The sequence below is a fragment of the Taudactylus pleione genome, unplaced genomic scaffold (assembly GCF_031769625.1).
Source record: "Taudactylus pleione unplaced genomic scaffold, aTauple2 ptg000019l, whole genome shotgun sequence".
NCBI classification, from domain to species: Eukaryota; Metazoa; Chordata; class Amphibia; order Anura; family Myobatrachidae; genus Taudactylus; species Taudactylus pleione.
Window position 1 is genome coordinate 1,088,968 of NW_028284421.1, and position 21,087 is coordinate 1,110,054.

At 44.4% G+C, this 21,087-nt stretch overlaps 1 protein-coding gene across 1 annotated transcript in view; it reads left to right on the plus strand.

Annotated features, from left to right (window-relative positions):
* Positions 1-21,087, plus strand: part of UNC13C (unc-13 homolog C) — a 718,105-nt gene that overhangs the window by 208,453 nt on the left and 488,565 nt on the right. Inside the window, exon 8 of the mRNA XM_088444832.1 lies at positions 17,347-17,574. Coding sequence (XP_088300958.1) covers positions 17,347-17,574 — 228 coding nt within the window. The remainder of the gene's footprint in view (positions 1-17,346; positions 17,575-21,087) is intronic.

Consider the following 21,087-nt stretch of genomic DNA (forward strand, 5'->3'; position numbering starts at 1 on the left):
GCTGGCATCAGTGCCCAAAGCAACTGTAGTGATATATGTACTCTGACCGCCAATAACTGCTCAGCTTTTTTCCCTTGTTCCGTCTTGACTCTATATAGTAGTCTGCCTTAATGACAAAATATGGAGTGCCGTCTAAAGGGTAAGCACTTTTGCTACGCCATTGACTTCTATGACACTAGATATGACATTTCCGAGGACAGCATCATTCTATTGGTCCTGGGCAAAGCTTTTTAGGTTTATATCAGTTAGCAGCGTATCCCAATCCGGAATAGGGGCATCCTTATTCAATATAGGTAACTCAGAATTTCCCTCTCCAAAGAGGACTGGTCATGCTCTTCCACTCTCCTCCTCTTTATGAGGTAAGGCCTTGGAGACTTTATACTTGCTTTGTCTCTGAGGTTCCTTTAAAAGATCAGAAAATCCTGGAAAATTGTGTCCCAATATGAGCGGATAAGGGAGCTTAGGTCCAACCATGGCTACCACCTCATAAGTGTGCCCTTTTATAGTGAGGCTCACTCACACATGGGAGAAGTTTTCTGTGGAACCATGTACACAGAGTACCTCAACTAACCCAGGCATTTTCTCTACTGGCCTGGGTAGGACAGCCTAGGAGATCAGGGTTGGCTCACTCCCTGAGTCTATAATAGCCGGTAGTTCTCGGCCATTCAGCAAGAGACTCCCACATTAGTGGGCGTCTGGAATCCAGGGGTACCATAGTATAGAAAGCTGAATATATAGCGCCTGTGCTGGTGATACCATACTCCATAGGCTCTGTTTTCTATGGACAGTCCCGCCTTACATGACCTGGCTCTCCGCACTCCTAGCAGATGACCATGGTGTCTCCGTTGGGGTCTCCGTGAACAGTGGGTATAGACGAGGTCACATGCCAGTGGGGTGCCTGGTTTCTTTTCCGGCATTTTTGCCATTTTTCCTGCGGTCTTATACTGCTCCAACACTATAACTCCTCTAGATTTTGAGGATCGACATGTATGACCCAGCGCTGTATACTCCGACTTAGGGTCCTTATGCACTGGTCGATAACTACCATCTCCATAATCTGAGTCTAAGTGCAGACCTCCGGCTGGAGCCAACTCTGCCCCCGTCTGGCGAGTTCTGCAACCTGCTTCTGAATTGGGACCCCTGCTGCGCTTTCTCAGCAGGAGTGAGTCCTGGCTGAGCCAGAATGGCACTTTTGACAAGGTCATATTTCTCCTCATCAGTATAGGACAAACTCACATCGGCTTTTAGTGCTTCGCCAGTAAGATAGGGGGCAAGTCTATCCGCCCAACAAGTAGCTCGCCACTTCAAATGCTGCGCCACCCTCTCAAATTTAAATAAATATGCCTCTGGATCATCTGAGGCAGTAATTTTTTTTAAATGGAAAAAGGGGGCCCTAGACTGCACACCCTGAATATATATAAAGGGAGGTGCTACCTTTGGAGACTATTGTTGCAAACACAAGAAGAAAAAGTACAGGTGCACAACTCCCAACATTACTAATTATATATAATACATTATGCAATAGAATTTTGCAATACATAGAGGTTTTAGCATAATCATGGCCATGGTTATGGACCTACCCACCGCGCCCAGGTAACCTCTGAGGGTAGGTCCCTAACATACTGGGGTTGAAATCCAGAGCGCAAGACACCCCCAAACAGGCCCAGCTGAGCCACCCCAGGGCAATACTCTAATGAGAGAAGCTGAAGTGTAAGAAAGTATATACTTTCTTACACTTCACCTTCTCTCATTAGAGAAAAAAAAAACCTAAGTGCTCTTCTGCATCACTTCAATGTCGGGAAAAAAAACACCTGCCGCGGCTATTTAAAACCTGACTTTCTTCTGCAGGCTAAAATGAGGGTACCCATAGTGATCCCCCATGTCTGGACATCTTTAGGGGGGTCCTACAATTATTTCCTGAAAATTCCCATTTTTTTCGCAGATCCCAATTCGCCTGGTCCCGTTTTCGCTCATTTTAAATTGAATACGGAATAAAGTGGGCACGCGCCCGATACTTTATCCCCAGAAAAGCTCCGATGTGGAGCGAAAGGTCCAGCACAGACTTTTCGCTCCCTAATTGAATATGGGCCTATGAGTTTAAAATAAATATATATATATTTACACTACCGTTCAAAAGTTTGTGGTCACTTAGAAATGTCCTTATTTTTGAAAGAAAAGCACTGTTTTTTTTCAATGAAGATAACATTAAATTAATCAAAAATATACTCTATACATTGTTAATGTGGTAATTGACTTTACTAGCTGCAAACATCTGGTTTTTAAAGGAATATCTACATAGGTGTTTAGAGGCCAATTTCCAGGAACCATCACTCCAGTGTTATAATGGTACATTGTGTTTGCTAAGCGCTTTAGCAGACTAATGGATGTTTAGAAAATCCTTGAAAACCCATGTGCAATTATGTTAGTACAGCTGACATAGGGTTTGCTTGTTAGAGAAGCTATAAAACTGGCCTTCCTTTGAGCTAGTTGAGAATCTGGAGCATCACATTTGTGGGTTCGATTATACTCTCCAAATGGCTAGAAAATGAGAACTTTCATGTGAAACTCGACAGTCTATTTTTGTTCTTAGAAATGAAGGCTATTCCATGCAAGAAATTGCCACAAAACTGAAAATTTCCTACAACAGTGTGTACTACTCCCTTCAGAGAACAGCACAAACAGGCTCTAACCAGAGTAGAAAGAGAAGTGGGAGGCTCTGGTGCACAACTGTGAAAGAAGACAAGTACATTAGAGTCTCTAGTTTGAGAAATAGACGCCTCACAAGTCCTCAACTGGCAGCTTCATTAAATGGTACCCGCAAATCGCCATTGTCAACGTCCACAGTGACTCCGGGATGCTGGCCTTCTAGGCAGATTGGCAAAGAAAAAGCCATATCTGAGACTGGCTAATAAAAGGAAAAGACTAATATGGGCAAAAGAACACAGACATTGGACATAGGAAGATTGGAAAAAAGTGTTATGGACAGACAAATTGAAGTTTGAGGTGTTTGGATCACACAGAAGAACATTTATGAGATGCAGAACAAGTGAAAAGATGCTGGAAGAGTGCCTGACGCCATCTGTCAAGCATGGTGGAGGTAATGTTATGGTCTGGGGCTGCTTTGGTGCTGGTAAAGTGGGAGATTTGTACAAGGTAAAAGGGATTTTGAATAAGGAAGGCTATCGCTCCATTTTGCAATGCCATGTCATACCCTGTGGACAGCGCTTGATTGGAGCCAATTTCCTCCTCCAACAGGACAATGACCCACAGCACATCTCCAAATTATGCAAGAAATATTTAGGGAAAAAGCAGGCAGCTGGTATTCTGTCTGTAATGGAGTGGCCAGCGCAGTCACCAGTCCTCAACCCCATTGAGCTGTTGTGGGAGCAGCTTGACCATATGGTATGCAAGAAGTGCCCATCAAGCCAATCCAACTTGTGGGAGGTGCTTCAGGAAGCGCTGGGTGAAATTTCTTCAGATTACCTCAACAAATTAACAGCTAGAATGCCAAAGGTCTGCAATGCTGTAATTGCTGCAAAAGGAGCATTCTTTGACGAAAGCAAAGTTTGAAGGATAAATTAATATTTCAGAGAAAATTCATTATTTCTAACCTTGCCAATGTCTTGACTATATGTTCTATTCATTTTGCAACTCATTTGATAATTAAAAGTCAGTTTTCATGTAAAACACAAAATTGTCAGGGCGACCCCAAACATGTATAATTTTTTTTTCTTTTTAAACATAGTCAACTGTTGTTTTAGTACACAACATTGGTTTTAACTTGATAAATGCACTGAACCTTTTGTGATCGCTTTCTTATCTTTGATGCCTCTGTCTGTGAATTGGTATTATTTACTTATATACAGACATTCTGTTGTGCTCTACAATTGGGAACAGAGCAACGAAACAAGACTAAGGGCTCTATTTACTACAATCCGCATTGGTAATGCAGATTGTAGTGTGATATTACCGACTGAATTCGCATTGCGAATTCAGGCAATATCACAGGGATTTACTACAAATCCCTTGCAAGGACAGAGCTTGTGAGAAAGCTCTGTCCCTGCGAATCCCCTGCGCACACTAGTCATGGTATTTTCTAAAAAAAAAAAATACCGTGACCAGTGCCCCGCACATGCGCCGTCTGACCATCGCTGCTACCCCCCCGGTGCTAAGCCCTGCCCCCTGTGATTGCGGACACCCCGGTGACCCCCCTCTCTCTTAATTACACTTAGCTGCATGATATGGTCTCCGGTGATGTCTTCCATGACCTCTGGTCAGGTGATATCCCATACTGCACTGGGACCCGATCACCTGATGACTGGGCCGCAGTGCAGCATGGGAGACCAGCTGAACAGAGGGAGGACATCACCCGGAGCCCCAACCACTGGTCCCTGGAGTCAGGTAAGTAATTTTTTTTCTTTTTTTTTACACTGTATCAGTGTGTGGTGTGTTTCGACCCTGGATAGCGCCACCTCCAGGTGGCGTTATTATCACAGGGCTTTCCCCGGTATTTTTTTACTATTTATTTTTAGTAACTCTGGTCGGATTAGATTTCCCATTACAATTTTGGGAAATGCGATCTGCTTACTAAAAATAAGTGATACTTAGGGATTGAAGTAGAATTTTACAAATTCTGCTCCAATTGCCCTATAGTAACTGTAGGTGAAACTAAAATAATGTGAAAAGGGTGTGAAAACACCCTTTTTCACTTTATTTTAGTAAAAATAATGTTAATAAATAGAGCCCTAAGTATTAACAGACAGCAAGGTAAGAGGGTCCTGATTGCATTATTATTATTATTATTATTATTATTATTATTATTATTATTATTATTATTATTTGTTTTCCTTTTAGAGTGGCAGCAAACTCCACAGTCTTTAATTATTATTTTTGTCAATCACTGAAGTGGGTGGACTACAAATTGTGATATCTTATGCTGGGTACACACCTAACAGATATATCTGCAGATGATGGTTGTTCATACATACTGATCAACCATCATCTGTCGTCTGTCTGCCCATACACACAGCACAATGCCCCAATATATCTGCAGATTTATTGGGCATCGATTGTGCAGCACAGCCGACGCGATATGTCTGTGAACAACGCTGTTCACAGACATATTGTCTGTATACACTGGCCAACGCACACAAGATTTATTGGCCGATCAATTGATAATAATATTTGTTTACTATATGTATATATTATAAATATAGATAAAGTTCAATTAACATCTGTTTTATCACATATATATGCAAACATATGCAGTTCTTATACGTATTAATTATTATTTATGATTGCAGTGAGTTCAGACGTGAAGTTCAAGCTCTGATTTCTGATATTTATTTACAGGCAAATCAAATTATACAGAATGAGATATACACAGTAGTGACATATATACTTGTATATTTAAGCTTTCTAAGACATAAAACTTAACAAACAATTAACAAACTTTAGACTATTAATAATAACAGAAATTCTATATTTGCAAGTATTATTAGTTACCGTACTTCCTCCTGCACAAACTTTATTTTCTTCTGGACTGTTTTCTTACATCTCCTCTGTTCTCCCTCTGTTCTCTCCTTCAACTTCTCTCTAATTTCCAGTGCTGTCTTTTATCCCAAAATCTTTAAATGCAATTTTGCCATGTCCCATTCTGTCCAATGTGGCAGATAATTATGGTTTTCCCTAAAACCAGATTCTGAAGTGTTGTAAAAGTGTCAGCTAATTTCTATTCATTAATATTTCTTTGTGTTTGATGTGTAAATATATCTGTTAAAATATCTGTAAATATAGCCCCTATTGTCATTGCCCCTGGCTTGGACAATGGATGAACTGGTTTTATGATTGCCCCAGGTCTGTTATACGGCCCATACACTATGATTCTGATCTTAATTGTATGCATACCAGTGTCTGTAAGCAGTAAAAACCTGTTTCTTATACAATTACTAAACCTTACTATTTAAGCATATATCTAAATGACTGCTTAAATAGTAAGCATTGAATCACCCTCTTCAGTGTTGTGTACATCCTCATCCTCACAGACTATTAATTCGTCCCCGCTGGAATCCACCACCACAGGTCCCTCTGTACATTCTGGAGGCTGGTCTCCCTGGAAGAGTTGATAATTCATTTTCATGAACATCATCTTCTCCACATTTTGTGGAAGCAACCTCTTACGCCTTTCGCTAACAAGGTTCCCGGCTGCACTAAACACTCTTTCGGAGTACACACTGGAGGGGGGACAACTCAGGTAAAATAGAGCTAGTTTGTACAGGGGCCTCCAAATTGCCTCTTTTTCCTGCCAGTACAGGTACGGACTGTCTGACATGCCTACTTGGATGCTGTCACCGATGTAATCCTCCACCATTCTGTCAATGGTGACAGTATCATATGCAGTGACAATAGACATGTCAGAAATTGTTGCCAGGTCCTTCAGTCCGGACCAGATGTCCAAACTTGGTCCTGCCTGCCCTGCATCACTGCCAGCGGGTTGCTTAGGATACCTACGTTTTTTCCTGGCAGCCCCAGTTGCTGGAGAAAATGAAGAAGGAGCTGTTGACGTGTCACGTTCCGCTTCAGCTGACAGTGTTTTCACCAGCAGGTCTTTGCACCTCTGCAGGCTTGTTTCAGCCAGAAAGAGAGACACCACATAGGCTTTAAACCTATGATCGAGCACGGTGACCAAAATGTAGTGGTCTGATTTCAACAGATTGACCACCCTGGAATCCTGGCAAAGCGAATGAAGGGCTTCATCCACAAGTCCCAAATGCCGAGCGGAATCGCTCCATCTTAGCTCCTCCTTCACTTTCTCCAGCTGCTTCTGCAAAAGCCTGATGAGGGGAATGACCTGATTCAAGCTGGCAGTGTCTGAACTGACTTCACGTGTGGCAAGTTCAAAGGGCTGGAGAACCTTGCACAACACGGAAATCATTCACTGCGCTTGAGTCAGGTGCATACCCCCTCCTTTGTCTATGTCATAGGTGGATGTATAGGCTTGAATGGCCTTTTGCTGCTCCTCCATCCTCTGAAGCATATAGAGGGTTGAGTTAGACCGCATCACAACCTCTTGCTTCAGGTGATGGCGGGGCAGGTTCAAGAGTGTTTGCTGGCGCTCCAGTCTTCAGCACACAGTCGCTGAATGGCGAAAGTGGCCAGAAATTTTTCGGGCCACCCAAAGCGTTTCCTGCATGCCCCTTTTCAGAAAATTCTGCACCACCAAGTTTATTGTGTGAGCAAAACATGGGACGTGCTGGAATTTGCCCAGATGTAATGCCCGCACAATATTGGTGGCGTTGTCAGATATCACAAATCCCCAGGAGAGTCTAAGTGGGGTAAGCCACTGGGCGATGATTTCCCTCAGTTTCTCTAAGAGGTTGTCGGCGGTGTGCCTCTTACTGAAACCGGTGATACACAGCATAGCCTGCCTTGGAACGAGCTGGAGTTTCTGAGATGCTGCTACTGGTGACGCTGCTGTTGTTGCTGCGTAAGGTGATACATCTACCCAGTGGGCTGTCACAGTCATATAGTGCTTAGTCTGCCCTGTTCCACTTGTCCACATGTCTGTGGTTAAGTGGACATTGGATACAACCGCATTTTTCAGGACACTGAGGACACTTTTTCTGACGTTTCTGTACAGTCTCGGTATCGCCTGTCTAGTGAAGTGGAATGTAGATGGGATTTGGAACCGGGGACACACTACCTCCGTCAATTGTCTAAATCCCACTGCACTAATGGCGGATACCGGACACACGTCTAACACCAACATAGCAGTCAAGGCCTCAGTTATACGTTTTGCTTCAGGATGACTGCTGTCGTACTTCATCCTCCTCGCTAAGGACTGTTGGAGGGTCAATTGTTTAGTAAAAGTAGTGGTGTTCCTACTTCCTCTCTGGGATAATGAACGACAGCAGCAGCGGCAGCAGTTGGCGTAGCAATGTAGGATAATCCGTGGGAATCCCGTACAGGAGAGTCAGTAATGCCAGTGACATGGCCTGCAGGACTACTTCCGATCCTGACTAAGGAGGAAATTGACGAGGAGGGAGTTGACGGTGTGGTTTGCAGGCGCTTGGATACAACAGGACAAAGGGATTTAGGTGTCCCTGGACTGCTTACGGTCTTAGCCAAAGTTTCTGAACTTGACAGTAACTTTTTATGAACACGCTGCAGGTGACGTATAAGGGAGGATGTTCCTAGGTGGTTAACGTCCCTACCCCTACTTATTTCACCTTTACATATGCCAAGACAGTTGTTGTCCGGATTTGGATAGAAACATTGCTAGACCAAAGAGGTGGAATGTTTGGTCTACTGCCCAGGCATGACCGTGATGGTCTTTTTCATCCCACGGACAACTGTCTCCCCTGGAGCCTGATTTAAACAAACCACATCACCATCAGAATCCTCCTCGCCAACTTCCTCCTCATCGCCAGCTACACCAGTAGCCTCATCCTGTTGTACTTCAACAGTGACATCTTCAATTTGCATATCAGCAAGTGGACTGTGGGTGCTCCTTTCAGCACTTGCAGAGGGCGTGCAAATGGTGGAAAGAGCCACCTCTTCCCGTCCAGTGCTGGGAAGGTCAGGCATCGCAACCGCCACCACACTTGGACTCTTCTTGGGGATTTGTGATATCTTCTTAGAATGCACAGTTCTTCACTGTGCTTTTGCCAGCTTAACTCGTTTGATTTTTTTCAGCGGGAGGAGGGCTTCCATCGTCATGTGAAGCTGAACCACTAGTCATGAACATAGGGAAAGACCTTAGCCGTTCCTTGCCACTCCGTGTCGTAAATGGCATATTGGCAAGTTTACGTTTCTCCTCAGATGATTTAAATGTTTTTTTTAAGGTCATTTTCCTGAACTTTGTCATTTTGGATTGTATGTGCCCTCTACTATGACATTGGGCATCGGCCTTGGCAGACGACGTTGATGGCATGTTATCGTCTATGTCATGACTAGTGGCAGCAGCTTCATCACTAGGAGGAAGTGGTTCTTGATCTTTCCCTATTTTATTTTTAGCGGAGAAAGTTTGGTCCTCCATTTATGTTATATTGATATATACGTGCGGCTAAGGCTTTAATTGTCAAGCCAGCCGGCACTTTACTTATGACACAGGCGCACGCTTGTGGCGTTACTTTGTTGATGCACGTCCAGCTACCTCGCACACAATTCACAAACAAAATTTTTTTTTATTTTTTTTTGGGAGTGCACTTTGGGGGAGCACCCCTGATGCACAGATCACCCCATGGACAACACTAAAGCACCCCTCTAGGACTGCAGCCTTTATGGTACACTGCACAACACAGTCCAGCCAGCCCCTATAGACTTTGGAGTGGACACAGCCCCTATGACTGCAACTGACTGCACAACACAGCCCAGCCAGCCCCTATTGACTGAGTGTTCACAGCCCCTATGGACAACAGCAACACAACACAGCCCAGCCAGCCCCTATTGACTGAGTGTTCACAGCCCCTATGGACAACAGCAACACAACACAGCCCAGCCAGCCCTAGCTCCCACCCTCCCTCTTCACTGTCCACAGCCGGAGTGAGAAATGGCGCCAACGCGGGGACCTTTTATAGAAACCAAAACCCGCGAGATCCGAACCCGCTCATCCCTAGTTCTAATGTGCCCGCTGAGCCTTGCTGTGAGCCTTCGCGAATTGGGATTCACTTAGGCAGTCTATTTGCTTTCGATAAAGCTGCACCTGGGATTGTAAGAAGAAAGCCACAGTACACACAAGCCTTGCACAATAACATATGTTAAAGAGTTGGCAAACTCTTTTACATTGACCTCACTTTTCAATAGAGCAATTAAATTCTGTTTTCAAGGCCTCTCAGCAGCATAGTGAGCGATAATTTGTTTACCAGTCTTTAGGAATGCATGCAGAGCCTACTTCTAATGCTGAAGGTGTGTACAAGCCCTTATACGATGGGTTTCAAAATTATTAATTTACTGTAAAGTAATTTGCTATTAATATAGTCATATTAATATAATTAATTTTAGTGTAACATACAACCTGACTATAAGATGTAGATGCTGCACAGGGTGACAAAGCAGAACAGAGTATAACTTGCAATGTTATTTATAGCCTTCATTTAGTGTTCTATAATATATTTCTGTAAAGTGAGAAGGAGTGAATGTGCATATTTGTTATAAAAGATAAATAGGTACTTAAAATATCAATACAGCCCTAACAGGTGGCGTGCTTTTTTTTTATAGATGTGAACAGCACATCACTTTATAAATATTTAATTTTTTTCCTTGATATTCTTTGTTTTCCATTTTTGCTGCATTATCTGTGCAGGTTGGTAATTTATCTGGTCAAAACAATAGTCTGTCAGTTACTCTAAGACCGGTTATATTGACCACATGTTGAATGGAGCTTGAATGAATATGAACATTGAGACCACTGATCCTCATAGTAAACGGGTTGTCTGTACAACTGACACTTCTCAATCACTTGACAGTGTAAAAATAGAACAAGCAGATTGATAAAATGTCAGCACTTACTGCTGACAATGTACTTAACATAAAAATCAATGGTTTCTACATTTACAGCTATCCGAGCTTCATTTTATTGGAGAATGCAGCCAGACTCATCCACAGGATATTTGCAGGGAAAAGATTCTGTGTAGAAAGACTAAAGTGAGTTGGGCAGAGCGCACAATTGCTAATCTGAAGTTGTATGTATTCAGGGTTGTCCCAGGGCAGAAACTTTACAGGTAGTGAAGACTGTACAGTATAAGTGCAGGCGTTCAGTATTGGCACTTCACTAGCTGTTTGCAGTTGATTTAGACCGATTTTGCTCTTTAAAATATTAATCTATTTTATGCTTAGCACTATAGAGCCTCAAATTTGTTTAAAAATGGTTTTCATACTAGTTCATTGAATCATCTCTAAGTTTGATATATTGTGAGAAATTCTCGAATTAGATTAGACTGAAAAACTCGAGCTAAGGAACTCAATCAGACCCGCTCACTAAGATGCATACTCTCTGCTACCGATGGTATGCAGTGTGTATGCATTGTGCGCATGCATCGCAGTGCGCATACCTTAGCGAAAGTTAATGCATTCGCTCGCTGTGCATAGACTGCCCAGCAGAGTGAGTGACAGGAGAGGCCGTTTGTAGGTGGTAACAGGGGCTGACCATTAAAAATGGCGGAGTGGAGGTGCAAACGCAGGCGTGCCTGAGCATCTCAACGGCGTCTAGAGGTGTTGCATAATAAAAAGACAGCATCCCAGTACGGGATGCAGTCAGGAAGCCGACGGTCGAAATGCCTGTCTAATCCTGGCAGGGATCTAATGACAGGCGTCGAAACCCCGACGCCTGTCATTCTACCTACGCCGGGAGCTCGACGCCCGGCATGCCAATCGAAGGTAAGGTGGGCGTGGACAGCCGCGAGAGGGAGGGCTAGCTTAGGGGCTCCCGGGGGGGACTTAGGGTTAGGCACCCCCCCGAGAGGGTTAGGCTAAGGCAAGGGGGGTTAGGGTTAGGCACCCCTAAGGGAGGGTTAGGGTTAGGGGGGGGTTAGGTTAGTGAATATAGAAAATACTCACCTGTCGGGATCTTCACTGCCGGTCTTCTACCATCAAGATTCGTATTTCATACCAATCCCCATAGTACACGTCACATGGCTTGTTTTTACACTGAAGTGCTCGCAGTGCTTGTGGCAGGATATGGTCAACCTCAAGCGCTGCGATAGCATCCGATGTACCGAAGGTTGCACACACTTCTTGGGCATGATGTGCACAAGTGGGTGTCTTAAGACAGGCTGGTGGGTGTCTGCATACACTATGTGATCACTATCTAAGAAATACTGGGCGTGCTAATGCATTGTTGTACGATAGCACTGCCTACGCAATTTGCATACACATCGTGCGAGCAATCGCATCTAGCAAGCGCTCTGAATCAGGCCCAAAGTTCCATCAAGTGGAATAGGGTTGAATATGATATTTTAAATGGCTTTTCTTTCAAAATACTCGTACAAACTTAAACTTCAAACTCAAAATACTAAAATGGTTAAACCTACTATACAATGGCAAAAGCAGGCCACATTTTATAATTTATTGCAACACAGTTTGTTTTATCTGTGAGCTGAAAACTGAAACTTGCAGCTGTGGCAAGTCTTACTGACTCCAATGATACAATTGTACCAGACTGAATGTACAGTATCTGGCGCTTTCCTCTAGGTTCCGGAGAGTTTTTAGTCTTTGTTGAGTGTCACAGCTGCTCACACATGTTTATAGTGCTAGGGTTGTAGAGTTCCTTTAATGTATACATTAAACCCCATGCGCCAGGAATTTTGTAGTATGCATCAATCGTGTCACCTTAATTTCACTTAATCTTGTCAGTCATGTTTATTATTATTATAATTTATTTATATGGCGCCACAAGTGTTCCGCAGCGCCTTACAAAGTACATAGACAAAAAAGTAACCATTGACTTACAATACAATACAATACAGGACATGGATAAACATTGCTATATTAGTGACATTAACGCCCGCATAAGAGATAAATTAAATTACAGTAGGGAGAAGCACAAGAGGGTAGAGGGCCCTGCTCGAAAGAGCTTACATTCTTTAAGGGAGGGGAAGACAAACAAGAGTGACACAGAATGGGGTGGGCCGGGAGAAAGGAAGATGTAGCAGCAAGTTAGGATGAGAGCTGGAAGGCTTTAATGAAGTAGTGGGTCTTAAGAGCTCGTTTGAAAGATGGTAGAGAGGTGCAGAGTCTGATAGGGAGAGGGAGGGAGTTCCAAAGGTGAGGAGCAGCATGGGCAAAGTCTTGGAGGCGGGAGTGGGAGGAAGTAATCAATTGGCATGAAAGGCGGCGTGTATTAAGTGAATGAAGAGGGCGGACAGAAGAGTGAAGGGAGATGAGATCAGAGATGTAAATGGGAGAGGAATGGGTGAGGGCTTTGTAAGTGAGTGTAAGAGCCTTGAATTGGGTTCTGAAAGGGAATGGGAGCCAGTGGAGGGCTTGCAAAAGAGGGGAGGCAGATGTAGAGTGTTTGGAGAGGAAGATGAGCCGAGCAGCAGCATTGAGCACAGACTGGAGAGGAGAGAGATGGGATTTGGGGAGGCCAGCTAGGAGAAGGTTACAGTAGTCCAGTCTGGACATGACCAGTGAATGTACAAGGGTTTTGGTAGCATCCTGGGTGAGAAAGGGTCTGATCTTGGAAATATTCTTGAGATGGAAACGACAGGACTGTGAGAGGTTATGAATGTGTGGTTTAAAGGAGAGGGAAGAGTCCAGGATGACTCCAAGACAACGCACTTTCGGGCTAGATGAGATAGTAATGCCATCTATTAATAAAGAAATAGTGGGACATGATGATATGTGGGAGGGTGGGAAGACTATCAGCTCAGTCTTAGACATATTAAGTTTGAGAAATCGCTGGGACATCCAGGAAGAGATAGCAGAGAGACAGTTGGAGATACGAGTCAGTAGAGAGGGGGAAAGATCAGGTGAGGAAAGGTAGATCTGAGTATCATCAGTATAGAGATGATAATGAAGGTCAAAAGAGCTGATGAGTTTACCTAGAAAAGACGTATAGAGAGAGAATAGGAGAGGTCCAAGAACAGAACCTTGGGGAACACCTACTGTAAGAGGCTGTGGGGGGGAAGAGTCGCCATGAGAGGAAACAGAGAAGGAACAGAGAGGTAGGAGGACAGCCAGGAGAGAGCAGTGTCACGTAGACCAAGGGAGTGAAGTATATGCAGCAGTAGAGGGTGGTCCACAGTGTCAAAAGCAGCAGAGAGATCAAGGAGAATGAGCAGTGAGTAGTGGCCCTTGGATTTGGCAGCAAGGAGGTCGTTGCTGACTTTTGTGAGGGCAGTTTCAGTGGAGTGGAGAGAACGGAAGCCTGACTGAAAAGGGTCAAGGAGGGAGTGGGAGGAAAGAAATGTGGTGAGGCAGTTGTAAACAATACGCTCAAGGAGTTTGGAGGCAAAAGGGAGGAGAGAGATTGGACGGTAGTTAGAGAGAATGTTAGGATCAAGGTTAGGTTTTTTAAGAATGGGGGAAACACGGGCATGCTTGAATGCAGAAGGAACAGTGCCAGATGAGAGGGAGAGATTAAGGAGGTGGGCAAGATGGGAGCAGGTAGAAGGAGAGAGGTAGCGGAGGAGGTGGGAGGGGATAGGGTCGAGGGGAGAGGTGGAAGGGGGGGAGGACTGGATAAGGGCCTTAACTTCCTCTCCAGTCACAGGGGAGAAGGATGTCAGAGTCTGTAAAATGGATGGGGAGGGGTGATCCGGGAAAGGAGGAGGTGGAGAGCTGGGGGACTGGTTGGATATGATGTCCTGACGTATGGAATCAATTTTAGATGTGAAATAGGTAGCAAAGTCAGTGGCAGAGAGCAAGGAGGGTAGACGAGGAGGGGGTGGACAGAGGAGGGAGTTGAAGGTGGAAAAGAGACGCTGGGGATTTGAGGACAGGGAGGAGATGAGATTCTTGAAATATGACTGTTTAGAGAGGGAAAGGGCAGCACTGTAGGATGACAGCATGAATTTGAAATGGAGAAAATCTGCCTGAGAGCGTGATCTTCTCCACTGTCGCTCGGCGGTTCGTGAACATTTTTGCAGGTATCTGGTGCATTTGGAATGCCAGGGTTGAGGTGTGAATTTGCGAGGGTGAGTAGTGATCGCCGGAGCAACAGAGTCAAGAGCAGAAGTAAGGGAGGCATTGTATAGGGAAGCAGCTTGTTCAGCACAGGAGAAAGAGAGGATAGGGGAGAGAAGTGAGTCAAGTAGGGAAGAAAAGAAAGCAGTGTTGATGGCTTCAATGTTACGCTTAGTGATGGTGGCTTTCGGAGGTAGTGGAGGGGAAGGAGAGAGGGATAGGTTAAAAGATAGGAGGTGATGGTCAGAGAGGGGAAATGGGGAATTGGAGTAAGCAGAAATATCACAACGGTGAGTGAATACCAGATCAAGCAAATGCCCACTCGCATGGGAGGGTGAGGAGGTCCATTGGGAGAGTCCAAATGAGGAAGTGAGGGTGAGTAGTTTGGAGGCAGCAGATTCTGTGGGGATATCAATAGGAATATTGAAGTCACCGAGGATAATAGAGGGAAGGTCTGAGGAGAGAAAGTGAGTGAGCCAGGAAGCAAAGTTGTCAAGGAACTTGGAGGGAGGGCCAGGGGGACGGTAGATGACAGCTACTCTGAGGTGTACTGGTTGGAAGAGGCGTATAGCATGAACTTCAAATGTGGAGAATGTAAGGGATGGTTCTGATGGTATATGTTGGTATGAGTAACCAGGGGATAGAAGGACCCCAACACCACCACCATGGCGACCCCCAGGCCTGGGGGTGTGGGAGAAGGTGAGGCCCCCATAAGAGAGAGCTGCAGGAGAAGTGGTGTCAGAGGGTAAAATCCAGGTTTCAGTAATGGCCAGGAGATTCAGGGAGTTGGAGATGAAAAGGTCATGGGTGGGGGCCAGTTTGTTACAGACTGATCTGGCATTCCAGAGGGCACAGGATAGAGTGACAGAGTTGATAGGAGATATGTGAATGAGATTATCAGGTTTGCAATAGTGTGGAGATGAGAATACTTTGGGAGACCGAGATGAATAGAGTGTAGGGATCATGCGTGCTCCTGTGCTAGGAGGGGACCCTGTAGGAAGTGGGCAGGGAGGGACGTTAAGGAGACGTGAATGAAAGTGGTGCGAAGTGACAGGGAGATAAGTAAGGGAGGAAAGATTACCAGTGGGGTAGTAGGATCCTTGGGGGGTATAAGAGAAAGAAAATGGAGTAATGGGAGAAGAGGGGGAGGAAGGCAGAGAGAGAAGGGGAGATAGGAGGAGGTGGAGGAGACCAGGGAGAAAGGATAGAGGTGGAGTCAGAGGGCAGAACAAAAGATTAGTTAGAAACTGAGTGAAGGGAGGAGACAACATGGTCATGGTAAGGATGAGGTACAGTGTCAGCACAACAAAAATATGTTATAGAGTTTAGAAAAAGTGGAGATAAGATGGGAGCAGAAATTGATTAGAGTAGAGAGTAGCAGTAGCTAGATCATGTAAGACTAGACCAAAGTGCTAATGTAAAAAGACATTATTACAGGGTTAAGCTGATATTAATAGTATTCAGTAAGATTATCTGTTAAGCACGGAGGCAGCACAAATAGTAGCAAGTGATGGCCAGAGTTTTTGTAGCAACCAGAGTTCAGTTTTGAAAGTCCAGGTTATGCAGTCAGCAGGAGTTTGTAGCAGTGAGATTTTCAAATCACCTTTGTTGATGGTTTTTCTCCAAATCTAGCTTAGGTTTTTTGAAGTGCAGATCGGTTGTTTCCCTTCTGTTCCACTTCGGTTCAACGCTGGTGTAGCGCTAGTATTAATCTTAAAATGCACTTTGAATAGTGCACTTCTGAATGGGGCAATTCCAGCCAGGCTATTCCAGCCTACTAATGACCAATATGTAGGAGACCTGGCATGATAAATTACTGATTGCTTACAAGCCCAGCACCCTCCCACTAATATGGCTAGCAATAAATTGAGTTAAACAAACACACAGCACATACCACTAGGCTAATAACAGGCTCAATGAGCTAACTAACAAAGAAACTAAAAACATCATACTAATATACTATGCAGTGATATGCTAAATAACATTGCTTATCAGCAAAAGTCGGAGACTTGTAGTCCGTTACCTAAGTTCTCAGCCTGGCCAATATATATTCAGTATATTCAGTATAGCAAAAGTCTGAGACTTGTAGTCCGTTACCTAAGTTCTCAGCTTGGCCAATATATATTCAGTATATTCAGTATACCACTAGCCTCATTACCTTATTGCATTCCATAAATATAATGCCATCTCAGCACATTGTAGAAATATTATCTATGTTTTTCTAAAGGAAAGAAACACCTGTCTGTCACATTACTTCTTTTGTACAGGTATAGAGACACACCTAGCATCTGTCATTAATAACTGGCTGTGTTTGTGTCCTAGATCATCCCAGCAGCTGTGAATGTAATAGAATCATGACCTCTTACTTGTTTCATCTAAATTGATACATTATAAATATACATGGTTAACATGTGAATGGATTAATACACATATTTACAGTATATTGACAATATTTAAAATACAGAATGACAAGTGGCATAATTTTACTTTTACAAAAACGTGCGTTAAATCTGTGTTCTTTATTACTTTATATGTACATTTAAAATAATGTATGTGTACAGCAAATGTGCATGTTTAACAATTTGCAGATACACAAGTTTATTGAGGTGTATTAATAGATATCAGTACTGTGCTAAATAATTATTATAATTATGGGATTGCTGCAAACAGCGGTTTAATTTTAATCACATATTTATTGATATAATTCCTTTTGTTTTTAAGGAGCTGCAGAGAAAAGTTCCAAGCATGGAGCAGAGGACAAAACCCAACATATAATTATGGCAATGAAAGAAAGGATGAAAATCCGAGAAAGAAACCGACCAGAGGTTTTCAAGCTTATTCAAGAGTTTTTCCAAATATCGAAAGAAGATTTTACACAGCATACAAAGGCAGCTAAGCAGAGTGTTCTGGATGGCACTTCCAAATGGTCAGCCAAAATCAACATCACAGGTGAATACAATGTTTTTCTTTTTAGTTCTATCCACAAATTTTAATCGGACAGTTTTCAGATATTACGTGTAAAGTAATATTTATATTATATTGTCACAAGGTTTATCTCTTGTCTCTGACTGCCTTATTTCCTGACACGTTACGGGGGATTATTCAAAGAGTTACTCCACACAAGTAAACTTGTGTGGAGTTTATGTTTAACTACTTATTCTAAAGATGGTTACTACATTGAAAAAAATCCACTTTCACATGACTTAATTCTGAAAGCATAGGAGTCAGTAGAGTTAAAATCTGGATTAATTAAGAACATATACACTGCTTCGCCATAACATTACATTTGAACACCTCTGAAGATGTCCTGTGGTATCTGGCACCAAGACGTCAGTAGCAGATCCTGAAAGTCTTGTAAGTTGTGAGGTGGATCCTCCATGGCTTGAACTTATTTTACCAGCACATCCTACAGATGATCTATTTGATTGAGATCTTGGAGAAATTAGAGGCCAAGTCAACACCATAATCTCTTGACATGTTCATCAAACTATTCCTGAACAGTTTTTGCACTTAAGTATTATCCTGCAGAAAGTGGCTACTGCCATCATGGGAATACCATTATACTTGGTCTGCAACAATGTATAGGTAGGTGCAAAGTAAAGTCCACACGAATGCCAAAAGCTAAGGATTCCCAGCACACTGCCCAGCCAGCTTGCCTTCTTTCCATAGTGCATCCTGGTGCCATCTCTTCCCCAGGTAAACAACGCACATGATGAAAAAGAAAATGTGATTCATCAGACCAGGCCACCTTCTTTCATTGCTCCGTGCTCCACTTCTGATGCCCATGTGCCTATTGTAGTCACTTTCTGCGGTGGAAAGGTCTCAGCATGGACACTCTGACCTTTTTTAGCTACACAGCCCCATACGCAGCAAGTTGTGATGCACTGTGCATTCTGACACCTTTCTGTCATTGCCACATTAACTGTTTCAGCAATTTGTGCTACAGTAGCTCTTCTGTGGGATAGGACTAGATGGGCTAGACTTTGCCCCACAAGTGCATCAATCAGCCTTGGGCGGCCATGACCCTGTTGCTAGTTCACTGGTTGTCCACCCTTGGACCTCTTTTAGTAGGTATAACAACTGCATACAGTGCCAGATTAAGGTTCAAATGGCTCTGGAGCTGAACATCATCAAAGGCCTATAGTGTGCAGCCGCAGGGGGTGTGAATAACACCATAGAGTAGTTATTTCAGCTGGGCAGGGGGAGTTTGGTGGTGCACTATATCACTATGCTACACCCCCACACTACATCACTGTGATCAGGGCTGCCAAGAGCCGCGCCGGGCCCTGGTGACAGGGGGTGTAGCCTCATCGGAGGAGATGTGGCCACGCCCCCTTAGGGGAAAAAACAAAGAAAAAAATATTGTAGCAGCGCCGCAAAGCGGAGCTGTGCACTGGGAGGGGGGGTGCTGTGAGCCCCTCAGCCCGGCACACAGCCAATGGGGGGCACATCAGCTTGATCGCTCTCCCGATAGGCATAGGAGACTACTCCAGCTGCTGCTTAGCATCTGCGAGCAGTCTCCCACTGCAGCACACAGCAGCATGTGCTGGACTGCTGTGATGTAGAAGGAGGGGGTGTGGTGCCGAGCCCGGGCCCCTCCAGCAAGCCCAGGCCCGGGTAATTTGTACCCGCTCCCCCCCCCTCTGCTCCCCTGACTGTGATACATTACTGCACTATGGGCCTGATTCAGATGTGCACGCAATGCTGATATTTATGCAGATCAGACTATTGTTAGACATTGCTCATGCGTATGAAACCGCACTGCGCATGCGCAGTGATTGAATTTCGATTTTATGCTCGCACAGAGGATTCATTTGCAAAGTGAGTGACAGGAAGTCAGCATTTGGGGACGCTAATGGGGGAGTGGTTAGAGAAATGCAAGCGTGTTGGAATGTTTATACACTGTTTATCTTCTGTTTTCTGGAGACCCGCTATGTCTGCAACAGCTTAGACTTACTCAGGAGGCTGATGGCTGTCTGATGTGCATTTGATGTTTCCAGTTTTGTGCATGAACGGCGGATGTAAGATGCTTTCAGTGGGCGTGTTTAAGTACTGGACCGCGAGTTGGTCATTAGCATATTTTCGCAATTGTGATCCGTGAGAAATCTCAGCTGTGATGGTTTTTGCATCCACATCTGAATGAGGCCCTATATCAATAAACTACCTCCACACACTACATGACTGCCCTATAACACTGCACAGGCCTGAGGATGTGGATGGGAGGGAAGGCAGCTGATTAGAGAAGTAGGAATAGCCTGGGTATGGGAGGGGCTACTTGCTACACTCTTCTCTGCAGCACAGCAGACAATGAGCACCAGCTGCAGTGGCAGCAGGGTGGGTGAGCGGTAGGTGCACGGCCTGACACTTGATGATCTGATGGTCATATAAATGCATATGGAGATCTCTGAGGGCATGTCGGGGTTCTGATGGGCATTATACAGGGCATGTAAGGATGTTTGAGAGCATGTGGGCTGTCTAAAGGGCACATAAATAGCATGTGGGGAAACATTTGGCCTAGGGGTGCCATGAAAAAAATGCTGAGACTTTTAGGGTGCTGCTATCTGAGAGAGTTTGGGAACCACTTTCATTTTGTGTGGCAGATTTATTATTCTACAGCAGATCAACAGTACATAGCAGCCTGAGGCTTGTAGTGCTCTGTGAAAGGGTGCAGTGTGCTATGTAGGGAATACACCTGTCGTGCTATGCTGGCAATGTACACTGATCACATCCTACACTACAATATTTCATGGATTACACCTCTCTCTTACCAGCACAACCAGGCACTTGGAGTTCATTGAGGGCAGTCCCCAATCTCTGCCCTTAAGACTTAGCTCCATCGCGGCGGGAATCCTTGGTGATGCAGACCTGCTGTCTCAGCCAATCAAGCATCACTGCCAGCTGGGAACTTCCTGCCAGGGACTCATGGCAGCGCACAGCCTAACACTGCCAGCACCGCTCACCCCCCCAGTGAGAATCTACAGGTGCTAATGATTGTCACGCTGTGCTGTCTGGCCGGCATTAACAGTGGCTACCTGTTATACTATATGGCCTATTTTCATGGGCAGCCTGGAGCTGCAACTCCACCCGCCCCATTGTCAATCCGGCCCTGACTGCATACTGGGAACACCCCATTAGACCTTCTTTTTGGAGATGCTTTGACCCAGTCATCTAGTCTTCACAATTTGGCCCTTGTCAAAGTCACTGCGATCCTTTCGCTTGCCCATTTTTCTTGCTTCCAACACATCAACTTCAAAAACTGAGTGTTCACTTGCTGCCTAATATATCCCACCCCTTGACAGGTGCCATTGTAATGAGATAATCAATGTTATTCACTTCACCTTTTAGTGGTTTCAATGCTATGGCTGATCGGTGTATATGCTTCAAACCCATCAGTTATATATCTTAATGGATGGAATTGGTTGACAAGCATTTATCTTTTGTGTATCCGAGAAGACATTGCAC